Genomic DNA, 15,975 nt, shown 5'->3' with positions numbered 1-15,975 from the left:
ACTAGACTAAGAAACTGGGAGATTAATGAGCTTGTCCAAAGTCACACACTAGCAAACTCTTAAGCACTTAAGAGATGGAGTTAATCTGAAGTTAAACATGAGACCTGTAACTAAGATTACACCTCTCTATTCAGCCATAGAAGATGTGGGGAGAAAAAAAGGGTAGAACCTGTTTTAAGCCCAAAGTCCCCAGGATGGATATTAGCCCAACAGTGACAGGGTCCAGGTGCCACCCTGCTGCCATCAGCCCTCCCCAGGCATCCTTCCTTACTCTTTGGACATCCTGATTAAATACGGTAAATGAGCTGACTCAGCTGTACTTTTATTTTCCCTCTATTCAATAACTAACTTACGTCAATACATCTCTCTCAATTGATCTTAAGACTCTCAAACAATGTAAAATACGTCCTGCTCTGAAAAAGAATTTGGGCTTGTAGGGTTAAATCAAAACAGCAGTATGCAAAGTTCTGGGCCTGAGATTTCTCGGCCTCCCCCCACTCACTCACTCATTCAGATACACAGCAACCACACAGAGCAGAGGTCACTACTAAGTCCAGTTAAAAACTCAGCAGAATCCTAGCTCTATCGCTTACCACCTTGTATCATCTTGGGGCCTTCTCTAACCTTCAGTTTCCTCACTAGTAAAATGAAGATAACAAGTAGCTACCTCATAGGTTCTTGTGAAGATTAAAGGAGGTAATATATGTATGTGGCTATTACCCCAAGGATCTAAGAAATAGCTAAACTGTGGTCAGGTTATTCTTTGAGAAAGCAAAGAAACAGATGCTTTAAAAATCTTTTCATCTAAAATGGAGACGTTTTGACACATTTAATGGTTGCTATTTTGTGTTGTATTCTCAGTAATGTTGGCTAAATAAAGTTTTAACAAATCAACATCCTAGAGAATGAAAGGCATAACAATTAAAAAAAAATACAACCTCAGAAGAATACAGTGATGCATCATTATAGGAGTTAAAAGCATTATATGCTCTTAAAAGCTAATAAATTGGAACTGGCAAAATAGACTTCTCTGACTGATAGGCTCTACAGTTTTCTTCCCAATATCCTATTTTTATACATATTTTTTATAACAGACAATACTTAGGCAATCTTACTATATCACAGTTAATATCAGAGTGTTTCTGAACATGGTAATGTCATATACTGTTATTATTTTACTGTTTCTATAATCAAATAAAATGGACACAAAACATAAATCTAAAGAACTTAGATAAGTATTCAGCAAGTACACTTGCTGATGTACTGGTCTCAAATAAATATAAGCATGGCCAAAATCCATGTTGGTTCATGATATACCTTTAAGGTGGCTGCTGTTTTGAAGAAAGTCATACCACTGGTTCCCTTCTGTGTTAGGGGGTGACACAAGGTCATCATCTTCGTCTTTTAAGTACTAGAAGTACAGAATTCGAAATTTAAGTTTTGTAAACCAAAGCATTAGGCTCCGAAATTGTTTATATTTAACACTATTCTACTTATTTTGTTTTACTGCCAAGTCCTCTGAAAGTGCATTATTCTGTGAGATGACCAAAATTTGCTAAATGCCTAGCAACTGAACTGCAAACATTAGAATGCTGTGGATTTAGAGACTATAAATTGAGTTTAAGTTTCATGTTCTATTTTCAGGAAGCACATTTTAAACTTACACATGTAAGTTCATAAATTAATTTGAAAAGTATCAACTGTCAGTCTAATCTATGGCAGTAGTTCTCAAAGTGTGATCCATGCAACTCTGAGAGTCTTCAAGATGCTTTCAGAGATCCATGAGGTCATTACTATTTTTATAATAGTATCAAGATATTATTTGCCTTTTTTACTGTAATGACATCTGCCCTGATAGTCAAAAGCACAGGTGGAGAAAACTGCTGGCACTGTCACCAAGAATCAAAGTAGTGGCCCCAAACCATACTAGCAGTCACTATATTCCTTTTTGCCACATACAGTTTCACTAATCTCTAATGAGGCTATTAAAATGATTAATTTCATTAAATCTCAACAAAGTCTTTTTAATATTCTGAGTGACAGAATTGGGAAGTATAAATAAAGCACTTTTGCTGCCTACCAAAGTATGACAGTTATCATGAGGGAAAGCATTTATGAAAATGTAGTTGTGAGTCAGGCCAGGCACTTCTTTGTTATTAATGGAATTCCATTTTCACTCAAAAGAATAACTGGCAGACAAACTATGCTTACTCATTCTTGGGTATTTGGCAGATATGTTCTTGAAAATAAAAAAAGTGATCCTGTCACTTTAAGCAAAACAACTGACAGGGGCTTCCCTGGTGGCGCAGTGGTTGAGAGTCTGCCTGCCGATGCAGGGGACACGGGTTCGTGCCCACATCCAGGAAGATCCCACATGCCGCAGAGCGGCTAGGCCTGTGAGCCATGGCCACTGAGCCTGCGCGTCCGGAGCCTGTGCTCCGCAACGGGAGAGGCCACAAGAGTGAGAGGCCCGTGTACAGCAAAAAAAAAAAGAAAAAAAAAAAAGAAAAAAAAAAAAGAAAAAAAGCTGACAGTATTTATTACCAATGATAAAATTTAAACATTCAAGCAAAAATTAAAAATTTTGAAAAACCTGTATCTGCCACTATGTGCTTGACAACCTCACAGCAGTTAAATATTGTCTGATGAGATTGGTAATGACATTAACAAAATGTGACTTTTGGATACTGTATGAAGAAAGATGTCAGCATATGGAAGATCGTTGTAATTCAGTGAATCAGTATTTTCCAAATGACCAATACATGATATGGCAAAATCACATGCACAGCGTAAAAGATCCATCCAAAGTGCAAGGTAGATGAATGAATTTTAATGAATCAGAATATGAAAAGTCCACCGATGCAATTTAGATTCCATACTGAAACTAACCTAAGATACTACCACTTGTCAGGATCTGGTGTAGTATCAAAGAATATTCACAGTTATCTAAAAAGCTATTAAAATACTTTACCCTTTCCAACTACACACCTGTGTGAAACCAGGCTTTCTTAACCAAAACAACACATCACAATAGATCAAATGCAGAAGCAGATATGAGAATATAGTTGCCTTGTCTTAAGCCAGACATCAAGGAGATTTGCAAACATATAAAACAATGCCATTCTTCACTTAATTTTGTGTTGTGAAGTATAGTTACTTTTCGTTAAAAATATTTATATTAACATGTAATGGTAAGTGGGTTTGTTCTTTTTAAATGAATTAAGAGATAAATAATTCTTTATTCTGTTTAATTTCTAATACCTAATAATATCTACTATTGATAGATACAGTGCACATAAAAGCTCTCCGGAGTCTTCAATAATTTTAAGAATGTAAAAGGGTTCTGAGACTAAAAAGTTTAAAGCTACTCTTTGGTGATTTTACTCAAAGGGCAGGGTTACTATATAATTTGGCATTATATTACCTTCAAAAAGTTTTGTATAATAAAGACTAACACTGCTAAAGTTTTAAAAATAAAAAAATTAGTAACTAGATTCAATCCAGAGCCCATACCTGACCAACTTTTTCAACGTTAAAATATTTTCCTTTTCGATTATAAAGATCTGGAGCCTAGAAAGAATAAATATAGTTTAATTCTTAAGTCAACTCACTGAGGAAAAAAAAATCTTATATATTTAAACCAAAAACTCTATTGTTTAAGAAAGCTGTTGGTGGCAGTTACTCTTTTATATGTAGCAACACACACATACAAACAAAAGTTCAATTTATATGCTTCACATTTAATAAATAAGTACTGCCATTAATTAGCTCAATAGTTTAAAAGCATACATAATTGCTTAGAAGTTCAACTAAACTGGATTAAATTTGATTACTTTTTACCATTATCCCGATTTATTGTGATTATTTTTTAAAAAGCACTATAGAAATACCAATTTCCTACCTCATTGAAATGTTCAGTAAGAAATTCAGCAACAAATGTGATGTCTTTTTGAGTCATCTATCAAACCAAAAGGAACAAAAAGAAAACAAATTAAGATAAGAGAAAGCTTGCCAATAAAATTCTATGTAATAATAAATGTGACTTTTCTACTATCTACTAAAAGTTATGGGACAAATAAGCAAAGTTCCTTCAAAGAAAATGTCAACAGAAATTCAGGAGATTATGCAACTCTGAAAATATGAAATCCTAGGGCTCTAAGAAGCATGTAATTAAATATTTTAAACCCATTTTCCAATCAGCAACGCCAATAGCTACAGAACTCTTTATGGCCTAAGGCTGTTTATTATTTTATGCTTTATGCTAAGACTATGTGTGTAGAGTCCTGCCTTTGGGAGTAGGGGACTGTCAGTCCAGATAAATAACCTCAATGTTAGTTAAGGGCTGCAACCCAAAAGCGCTTCAGTGTTGGCCCTCTGCTTCTTTCAATGACCCTGCCTTCTCCCTATCCCGGTTCTTCAGTTCTCAAAAAATTACACATTGAGGGCTCTCCCAACAAGTAACATATTATATTTCCCCAAATAAAGCTAAGAGTGATATCAGAGAAACAGCTAAGGCGAACGTCTCTGGTTTGCAAGGCCAGTCATCCACAGCACAAAAGATCTACTTCGTATAAAAGCTGTGATCCTTTACTCATCTGGGCCACCAAGGCTAATTTTTTTTTTTTTTTGCGGTACGCGGGCCTCTCACTGTTGTGGCCTCTCCCATTGCGGAGCACAGGCTCCAGATGCGCAGGCTCAGCGGCCATGGCTCACGGGCCCAGCTGCTCCACGGCATGTGGGACCTTCCCAGACCGGGGCACGAACCCGTGTCCCTTGCATCGGCAGGTGGACTCTCAACCACTGCGCCACCAGGGAAGCCCAAGGCTAATCTTAATGCTCTCCATTTTTTCAGACTCAAAATTACCTAATCTATCTGAAGCAGACAGTTTGGGCAGGGGTGAGGATGAGCGAGCTGCAGGAACCCAGTGGGAATTTTGCCTTATTCTGTAAGATTTTTCTAGAAGAACGTTCCATTGTTACTTGTCACAATCCTTAGAGTCAGAAAGAAACTGGTGTTTGCCAGACCTCAACATAGGTACTAATACCGAAGTACTAGCTTTCCAAGGAAAATAAAAATGCATTTAACATTTTAGGAAGTTAAAGTAAGGAATCCAACCACCCTATGTTATATAGATTACAAAATCTTATACAAACATGAAAACAATAAACTTAGCCATAATAAAGGTGTTCTGTGAAATTAAAAAAATATCAAACACGCAAATTAAAAAAAGGCTTACTAGGATCTGTCTTGTGTCTACAGCCTAACATCTTGTTAACTAATAACTGCATAAGACTACCAAGATGACCAGCAAAGCTGAGCTCAACCAGGGCAATATTAACATATTAGGAGAGGGGCAGAGTCAAGATGGCATACTAGGAGGACGGAGAATTTCTGTCTCCACACAACTAGGGCACCTACCAGGCACAGTGGGGGACCAAGGACACCTAAGGGGATAAGAGGAAGCCCCAGCGACCAGGGAGAATGTGGGGCGTGGGGGGAGTAAGGGTGGAGGAGAAGTGGAGGCAGGACAGGACTGGCGCCCCTGAGGGGCAGCTGGGGGAGGGGAAGGGATCCCACGCCCGAAGGGGGAAATTGTGGGACCACTGAGAGGGCAGAGGATCCAAAGGGAGCGTGGCCAGGTTTCCCCTGCCCACCTGGGCCCCCGGGAACCTGCTGAGATCCCGGGCCTGATCCTCTGCCCACCGAGGCCCCCTCCAGCAGCGGGTCCTGAGGGAGCAGGAGGGAGGGAAGGGGGAGCAAAAATAAAGGCCAGACCTATGGGACCGGCACCGCTGAGGGGCGGCTGGGGGAGGGAGGAGTTCCTACAGCCAGAGGGACCCTCCCATGGTTAGGGGTCCAGCGGGGATGGGGGAGACTGTTGGTGGGGGGGCGTGGAGGAACGGAAGGGAATGTGGCCAGTGCTCTCCCTGTCCACTTAGGCACCAGGGAGCCTGTTGGGCTCCTGGGCCTAATCCTCTGCCCTCAGAGCCTCCCTCCTGCCCTGCAGACACAAGCCCCGCCCCTACACCACCACTCAGGGCCCCGCCTCCACACTCGGAGACCCCCTCTGAGAACCCCTCCAACTGTGCTGGGCCTAAACCCCACCCACACTCCCCCACCCAGGGCCCTGCCTCCACACTCCGGAACTCCACAGCCAGAAGGCCCTCCTTTGGAGATGCTGCCTCTCCCCTTCCGGGCGCAGGTCCTAAGCAGAGGCCCCGCCCCATCCTCAAACGCCACCCCCAAGCCTACCTAGGCTCTGCCCCACCTTAAACCCCACCCCTGACTAAGTTCCACCCCCACCTAAACTCTGCCCCCATAGCCAAGGCTTTTTTTTTTCTTCTTTTTTCCTCTTTTAGACTGGGGTTCTGTTTTACCTTTTTGATTCATTTATATTTTATTTTTTTCTAATAAATCTTTTACTTTTCTAAATTTATTTTATTCTTTATACTTTGTTATTCTTCTCCTTTTGGATTGTTCCCTCCCCCTCCCTTTTTTTCTGTTGTGGTTTTATTTTACCTTGCTGCAGTCGTTTCAATTATACTTTTATTTTTCCTAATATATTTTTTATCTTTCTAAATTTATTTTGCTTTTTATTCCTTGTTATTATTATATTGCTCCTTGTTTTACTCTTGTTTTTTCTGTCACGCCACACGGCTTGCGGGATCTTGGTTCCCAGGCCAGAGGTTGGGCCCGAGCTCCTGCGGTGGGAGCTCCGAGTCCAAACCGCTAGACTAAGAGAACCTCAGACCCCAGGGAATATTAATCAGAGTGAGGTCTCCCAGAGGTCCTCATCTCAGCACCAAGAGCTGGCTCTATCCAACTGCCTGCAAACTCTAGTGCTGGAGTCCTCAGGCCAAACATCCAGTAAGACACAAATACAGCTCCACGCATCAAAAAAAAAAACAAAAAAACAATGAAACGACAAAAAAATATGTTACAGACAAACGAGCAAGGTACACATCTACAAGACCAAATAAATGAAGATTAAATAGGCAACCTACCTGAAAAAGAATTCAGAGCAATGAGAGTAAAGATAATCCAAAATCTCAGAAACAGAATGGAAAAAATAAAACAAACATTCAACAAGGATCCAGAAGCACTAAACAGCAAACAGACAGTGATGAACAACACAACAAATGAAATTAAAAGTACTCAAGAAGGAATCAATAGCAGAATAACTGAGGCAGAAAAACAGATACGTGAACTGGAAGATAAAATGGTGGAAATAACTGCCAGGGAGCAGAATAAAGAAAAAAGAATGAAAAGAATTGAGGACAGTCTCAGAGACCTCTGGGACAACATTAAACGCACCAACATTTGAATCATAGGGGTCCCAGAAGAAGAAGAGAAAAGAAAGGGTCTGAGAAAATATCTGAAAAGATCATAGTCGAAAATTTCCCTAATGTGGGAAAGGAAATAGTCAATCAAGTCCAGGAAGTGCAGAGAGTCCCATACAGGATAAACCCAAAGAGAAACACACCAAGACACGTTAATCAAACTATCAAAAATTAAATACAAAGAAAAAATATTAAAAGCAGCAAGGGAAAAGCAACAAATAACATACAAGGGAATCCCCACAAGGTTAACAGCTGATTTTTCAGCAGAAACTCTGCAAGCCCAAAGGGAGTGGCAGGGCATATTTAAAGTGATGAAAAGGGAAAAACCTACAAACAAGATTACTCTACCCAGCAAGGATCTCATTCAGATTCAATGGAGAAATCAAAAGCTTTACAGACAAGCAAAAGCTAAGAGAATTCAGCACCACCAAACCAGCTTTACAACAAATGCTAAAGGAACTTCTCTAAGTGGGAAACACAAGAGAAAAAAAAACCCACAAAAAAATCCTCATATTAATTAAGAAAATGGTAATAGGAATGTACATATCAATAATCACCTTGAATCTAAATGGATTAAATGCTCCAACCAAAAGACACAGACTGACTGAATGGACACAAAAACAACACTCTTATATATGCTGTCTACAAGAGACCCACTTCAGACCTAGGGACACATACAGACTGAAAGTGAGGGGATGGAAAATGCTATTCCATGCAAATGGAATTCACAAGAAAGGTGAAGCAGCAATACTCATATCAGATAAAATAGACTTAAAATAAAGACTGTTACAAGAGATAAGGAATGACACTACATAATGATCAGGGGATCAATCCAAGAAGAAAACAAAACAATTATAAATATTTCTGCACCCAGTACAGGAGCACCTCAACACATAAGGTAAATGACAACAGCCATAAAAGCAGAAATCGACAGTAACACAATAATAGTGGGGGACTTTAACACCCCACTTACACCAACAGACAGATCATCCAGACAGAAAATAAATAAGGAAACACAAGCTTTACATGAAACAACAGACCAGATAGACTTAATTGATATTTTTAGGACATTCCACCAGAAAGCAGAAGAATACACTTTCTTCGCAAGTGCACACAGAACGTTCTCCAGAATAGATCACATTTTGGGTCACAAATCAAACCTTGGAAAATTTAAGAAAACTGAAATCGTATCAAGCATCTTTTCCAACCATGACACTATGAGATTAGAAATCAACTACAGTAAAAAAACACAAATACTTGGAGGCTAAACAGTGTGCTGCTAAATAACCAAGAGATCACTGAAGAAACCAAAGAAGAAATCAAAAAATACCTAGAAACAAATGACAATGAAAACACAATGAGCCAGAAACTAGGGGATGCAGCAAAAGCAGTTCTAAGAGGGAAGTTCATAGCTATTCAAGCTCACCTCAAGAAACAAGAAAAATCTCAAATAAACAATCTAACCTTACACCTAAAGCAACTAGAAAAAGAAAACCCAAAATTAGTAGAAGGAAAGAAATCATAAATCAGAGCAGATATAAATGAAATGGAAACAAAGAAAACAATAGCAAAGATCAGTAAAACTAAAAGAACACTCTTTGAGAAGATAAACAAAATTGATAAACCTTTAGTCAGACTCATCAAGAAAAAAAGGGAGAAGACGCAAATCAATAAAATTAGAAATGAAAGAGGAGAGATTAAAACTGACACGGCAGAAATACAAAAGATCATAAGAGACTACTACAAGCAACTATAGGCCAATAAAACAGACAACCTGAAAGAAATGGACAAATTCTTGGAAAAGTACAACTTTCCAAGATTGAACCAGGAAGAATTAGAAAATATAAACAGACCAATCACAGGTAATGAAATTGAAACTGTAATTGAAAATCTTCCAACCGACAAAAGTCCAGGACCAGATGGCTTCACAGGTGAATTCTATAAAACATTTAGAGGAGAGTTAACACCTATCCTTCTCAAACTCTTCCAAAAAATTGCAGAGGGAGGAACACTCCCAAACTCGTTCTATGAGGCCACCATCACCCTGATACCAAAACCAGACAAGGATATCATAACAAAACAAAATTACAGACCAATATCACTGATGAACATAGACGCAAAAATCCTGAACAAAATACTAGCAAACAGAATCCAACAACACATTAAAAGGATCATACACCATGATCAAGTGGGATTTATCCCAGGGACGCAAGGATTCTTCAATATACACAAATCAATCAATGTGATACACCACATTAACAAGTTAAGGAATAAGAACCATATGATCATCTCAATAGATGCAGAAAAAGCTTTTGACAAAATTCAACACCCATTTATGATAAAAACTCTACAGAAAATGGGCATAGAGGGAACCTACCTCAACATAATAAAGGCCATATATGACAACCCACAGCAAGCATCATGCTCAATGGTGAAAAACTGAAAGCATTTCCACTAGGATCAGGAACAAGACAAGGATGTCCACTCTTGCCACTCTTATTCAACATTGTTTTGGAAGTCCTAGCCACAGCAATCAGAGAAGAAAAAGAAATAAGAGGAATATAAATTGGAAAAGAAGAAGTAAAACTGTCATTATTTGCCGATGACATGATACTATACATAGAAAACCCTAAAGATGCCACCAGAAAACTACTAGAACTAATCAATGAATTTGATAAGGTTGCAGGATACAAAATTAATGCACAGAAATCTCTGGCATTCCTATATACTAACAATGAAAAATCAGAAAGAGAAATGAAGGAAACAATCCCATTAACCATCGCAACAAAAAGAATAAAACACCTAGGAATAAACCTACCTAAGAAGGCAAAAGACCTGTACTCAGAAAACTATAAAACACTGTTGAAAGAAATCAAAGATAATATAAACAGATGGAGAGATATACCATGCTCCTGGATTGGAAGAATCAATAGTGGGAAAATGACTATACTACCCAAAGCAATCTACAGGTTCAGTGCAATCCCTATCAAATTACCAATGGCATTTTTCACAGAACCAGAACAAGAAATTTTACAATTTGTATGGAAACAAAAAAGACCCCAAACAGCCAAAGCAATCTTGAGAAAGAAAAATGGAGCTGGAGGAATCAGGCTCCCAGACTTCAGACTATACTACAAAGCTACAGTAATCAAGACAGTTTGGTACTGGCACAAAAACAGAAATACAGACCAACGGAACAAGATAGAAAGCCCAGAGATAAACCCACGTACATATGGTCACCTTATCTTTGAAAAAGGAGGCAAGAATATACAATGGAGAAAAGACAGCCTCTTCAATAAGTGGTGCTGGGAAAAATGGACAGCTACATGTAAAAGAATGAAATTACAACACACCCTAACATCATACACAAAAATAAACTCAAAATGGATTAAAGACCTAAATGTAAGGCCAGAAACTATCAAACTCTTAGAGGAAAACATAGGCAGAACACTCTGTGACATAAATCACAGCAAGATCCTTTTTGACCCACCTCCTAGAGTAAGGGAAATAAAAACAAAAATAAACAAATGGGACCTAATGAACTTAAAAGCTTTTGCACAGCAAGGGAAACCATAAACAAGATGAAAAGACAACCCTCATAATGGGAGAAAATATTTGCAAATGAAGCAACTGACAAAGGATTAATCTCCAAAATATACAAGCAGCTCATGCAGCTCAATATCAAAAAACCAAACAACCCAATCCAAAAATGGGCAGAAGACCTAAATAGACACTTCTCCAAAGAAGATACACAGGTTGCCAACAAACACATGAAAGAATGTTCAACATCACCAATCATTAGAGAAATGCAAATCAAAACTACAATGAGGTATCACCTCACACCAGTCAGAATGGCCATCATCAAAAACTCTACAAACAATAAATGCCAGAGAGGGTGTAGAGAAAAGGGAACCCTCCTACACTGTTGGTGGGAATATAAATTGATACAGCCACTATGGAGAACAGTATGGAGGTTCCTTAAAAAACTAAAAACAGAACTATCGTATGACCTAGCAATCCCACTAGTGGGCATATACTCTGAGAAAACCATAATTCAAAAAGAGTCATGTACCAAAATGTTCATTGCAGCACTATTTACAATAGCCAGGACACGGAAGCAACCTAAGTGTCCATCGACAGATGAATGGATAAAGAAGATGTAGCACATATATACAATGGAATATTATTCAGTCATAAAAAGAAATAAAATTGAACTATTTGTAGTGAGGTGGATGGACCTAGAATCTGTCATACAGAGTGAAGTAAGTCAGAAAGAGAAAAACAAATACCGTATGCTAACGCATACATATGGAATTTTATTTATTTTATTTTTTTATTTTTATTTTTTTTGCGGTACGCGGGCCTCTCACTGTTGTGGCCTCTCCTGTTGCAGAGCACATGCTCCGGAGGCACAGGCTCAGCGGCCATGGCTCACAGGCCCAGCCGCTCTGCGGCATGTGGGATCTTCCTGGACCGGGGCACGAACCCGTGTCCCCTGCATCGGCAGGCGGACTCTCAACCACTGCGCCACCAGGGAAGCCCCATATGGAATTTTAAAAAGCGGTACTGATGAACCCACTGGCAGGACAGGAATAAAGACACAGACACAGAGAACAGACTTGAGGGCATGGGGGAAAGGGGAAGCTGCGATGCAGTGAGAGAGTAGCGTTGGCGCATATACACTACCAAATGTAAAATGGATGGCTAGCGGGAAGCTGCTGAATAGCACAGGGAGATCAGCTTGGTGCTTTGTGATGACCTAGAAGAATGGGGCAGGGAGGGTGGGAGGGAGGCTCAAGAGGGAGGGGATATGGGGATATATGTATACATATAGCTGATTCACTTTGTTGTACAGCAGAAACTAACACAACAATTATGAAGCATTTATACTCCAATAAAGATGTGGAAAAAAATACTACTATATACTACCTTATTCAGCTCAGGAAGTACGTGGTCTTCTGTCATTCTCAACATTGCTGGAAATATAAATTTTAAAACTATCTTTAAAAGGAAACTACAAACATAATTTTAATTATAGATGCATTTCAAAAACTAAATGTATTTCACTGGACTACATTTTCCATTTTAAATAGCTTCTTGTCATCAAGGAAAACTTATTTTTCTTCGAAGAACTAAAAGGTGAAGAATTTAAATTTGATTTATATTTTCAGGTTCAAAATGGTTGGTATAGCCATCCTAAACTATTATTTTTCATTTTCTCCTTCAATTCAACCTACTGCCACTCCGGACAAACAAACCTAACTGCTGCCTTGAGCTAAGACTACATGTGTAGGGATTCCTCCTAACTCCGTGATGTTTCTTCTCTTAAAATGTGCAAGCAGTTCTTTCCTCCAAAAGTCTTAGAATACCAAAAAGATGTGTTTCTTTCCCTTGGGCTTTTTTGCTACATGAAAATATTTGCACTAAGACTTATATGTGTAAACACACACTTACATGTGTGTATATATATATTTATATACTTTCTTTAATATTGTGGTTTGTTCTTTTTGTCCTTTCATAGGGGTGTCTTTATCAATACCGTGTTTTCTGTACATTACATCCACCTAAGTCAAGAAGTATGCTGCATGTGCTTTTGCACAGTGTTTTAATATGCTTCTTATGTTTGGCTGGGAAAAAGCATGTTGGACATTATTCTGCAAATATGGATTATTTTAAGAAACTGTTTTTAATTAATTCAAACTTCTAAACTATCTGAAAAACCAGCCATAATCTGGGTTCCACTGATTCATTTATCCATCCAAAAATTAATTATTGAGTGTAATATAGGTACTAGGGATACAGCAGTATAAAAGAAGTCCCTGCCTTCATGGAGAATGCATTTTACCCAAGAGCAAACCAAGGTTAGAGCGCTAACTAGTGGCAGCACCCAGCTACAGTTAGGTCTCCAGTTCTCCAATCCAGTGTGCTTTGCTCTAATGATAAGGACTGAGCAGTAATTCATTTATCTTCTAATGCAGCTTCTTATTACAGTTAGGATAGGCAATAAAAATATAAACTGCCTAATTACTCCAATAATTATCAGTAAAACCAAGCTACTACTTCTGTAAAAGAAAGTCACTTCTAAGACTTCGTTTAATTTGAACATTGTAATTTATTCTAATTAACTCTGATATTAAACAGGCTAGCCTGATAAACACTCTGGCTCCCCATTCTGGCTAGTGTTGGTATGGTTTTGAGAAAAATATAAGAATTTTAAATGTCAACATCTACAGATCACTTTCATTTTTTTATTGAAAGCAATTATACTAGGCTAACAAATATGAAAAGTCTGTTTTAAAAATATGAGAATTAAAGATCTGGGCATTTGTTTCAAGGATATTAGCACATTATAGGTAATTTACTTTCTATTTTACTCTTTAGAATTTTAACAAATATAAGAGTCGTAAATGGAATTTACGACTAAATTTTGCATATGTTGGAGGGAAATGTATGCTAAATTATTTCAAAGATACTAATAGAGGTCACAAAAACAGCAGTACAAATGGACCTAAATAAAATATGCATATCTTGTAGAGTGAGCATTAAAACATTTAATATCAAGTCAGTAACTATTTGTTAATTACCTACAAATGCAAAGGTACTGTGGAGACATAAAGAAAGGCCACAAGTGGTCTGCATTCTATTTAGCTAGGGCATCACTGTCCAATAGAAGAGATAACGGAAATGTTCTAGTTCTGTGCTGTCCACACTAACCACATGTGGCTCTTGAGCACTTAAAATGTGGCTAGCATGACTAAGGGACTGCGTTTATAATTCTACATAATTTCAACTAATTGAAACAGCCATACGTGACTACTGGCTACCATAATGAATGGCACAGATCTAGAAACAGAAGACCAAAGTATAAAACAGGAGCTAAGCTATTCAAGGGCAGAGGTTTTGTCTTATTTTTTCTCCCCCTTTTCCCCCAAATCTAACACCTAACAATACCTAATACAAAGCAGAGGTTTAAAGAATGTTATTTTAACCTAAGGAGACATTACAAGGTAAATAAGGGTCAATTCTCAGTGAGTGCCAGAGACAATCAATGCTAGAAGGTGTATCTGTGGGGGTGGAGATGGGTGGGTGTATAGAAGAAATAAGACTGGCCATGTGTTGAAAACTGCTGAAACTAAGTGACGAGTAGAAGGCAGGTCACTTATACTATTCTCTCTACTTCAATAGGTATTTAAAATTTACTATAGTAATTGAAATATGCTAAACTGATACTCCCACAATTTTTTTAAAAAGTGTTAAAAATACAAGAATGCTTCATTCAGTTCACTTACCCACATACAGCCACCGAAAAAATGCTTTGAAGTTTTTCATACTGCTATCTATAACTCTAGAAGATAAAAATAAATCAGAAATGAAATTATTATATGGGGTTCATGTATCATTGTTCAATTATTGTAGAATATAATAATCCTTTTTGTTCTACTATATCCTATCTGGATGACATGTAAGCCTTTACAACAGATTTAACAAATAAAACACATACCCAAAAATAAAGTTTCAAAAAAGCAAATCCTGATTCTCTTTAAAAAAAAAAGCAAATAACTCAGATTCTAACTGCTTATAACAGCCTTGCCACAAACTGTGTAACAGTCTTTCCTTTCTGGGCACTCAGTAAAGTATGAAATCCTTTTCTAACTTTGGAAGTAAAAGAAATCAGAAAAAAAGTTTCCGGCACCATTCTCAGTTAAAAAAAAATACTCACTGATCAGGAAGAAGAAACAAACATCAAACACAACAGAAAATCATTATTATAAACTTGTAATATGTCACTACCACTACCTCTGATATCAATAGACATTACTTTTGGAAGCTGATTTTTTATCCTTACAGTAATGAATCTCAAAATTTGAATTTACTTGGGCTTTACGCAAATGTACCCCCAAGATTAAGGGTTATAAGTGGAAGTCATCTTCACTTTGATGCAACTGTCTCTGAATATAAAGATGGATATCATTTTTTAAAAAACCTCTTTAAGCTCACATCTGTAAGATAATTACTCTAAGCAAATAATACGTGCACTTTTCACCCCTAAATCTCAAAGTCCCTTCCAAGCATTAAATGTCATAATACTACTGGAGAAGTAGGTCAGCATCATTAACCTTTCTGTACACAGTAAAACACCTGACATAAAAGACTGTAACATCTCTTGCGTTACCAAGCACTATGATCAAAATTCTCTTGCAGCAAAAATGAAAAACAGAAAAGACGTTCCTTTCTGTCTTTCCCAGTCAATACTCTCACCCCAACCCCAGGCAACCACTGATCTATTATAGGCTAACGTCAAAGTTCTCACTGCCTCAGTTTCTCCATTATAACCTAAAATAATGCTATATTCTACTTATCTCAAAGGAGGAAGAAGTTAAATCAAAAACTACCTTTCACTGAAAGGTGATCACAGAAAGCTTAATATTTTATGTTTACTCTCTGCAAAAAATTATTCAACATTCAGGAAAAGGAATATCATTTCTCCTCCTGCTTTGTTCTTTGAGCACACACATCTGTAATAAGCTCTACCCTCTAGAAGCCCATTAGGGGCTTCCCTGGCGGCGCAGCGGTTAAGAATCCGCCTGCCAATGGAGGGGACGTGGGTTTGAACCCTGGTCCGGGAAGATCCCA

The 15,975-nt window shown here is 38.0% G+C and overlaps 1 protein-coding gene across 1 annotated transcript in view; it reads right to left on the bottom strand.

Annotated features, from left to right (window-relative positions):
- ANAPC4 (anaphase promoting complex subunit 4) overlaps positions 1-15,975 on the bottom strand; it is a 41,837-nt gene that overhangs the window by 6,674 nt on the left and 19,188 nt on the right. Inside the window, exons 16-20 of the mRNA XM_082600856.1 lie at positions 14,631-14,686; positions 12,271-12,317; positions 3,902-3,958; positions 3,514-3,570; positions 1,318-1,411 (exon numbers count right to left, since the gene is read on the bottom strand). Coding sequence (XP_082456982.1) covers positions 1,318-1,411; positions 3,514-3,570; positions 3,902-3,958; positions 12,271-12,317; positions 14,631-14,686 — 311 coding nt within the window. The remainder of the gene's footprint in view (positions 1-1,317; positions 1,412-3,513; positions 3,571-3,901; positions 3,959-12,270; positions 12,318-14,630; positions 14,687-15,975) is intronic.

Source organism: Mesoplodon mirus (genome assembly GCF_964341445.2).
Source record: "Mesoplodon mirus genome assembly, chromosome: 2".
Classification (NCBI taxonomy): domain Eukaryota; kingdom Metazoa; phylum Chordata; class Mammalia; order Artiodactyla; family Ziphiidae; genus Mesoplodon; species Mesoplodon mirus.
This window is presented reverse-complemented; position numbering and strand designations above follow the sequence as displayed.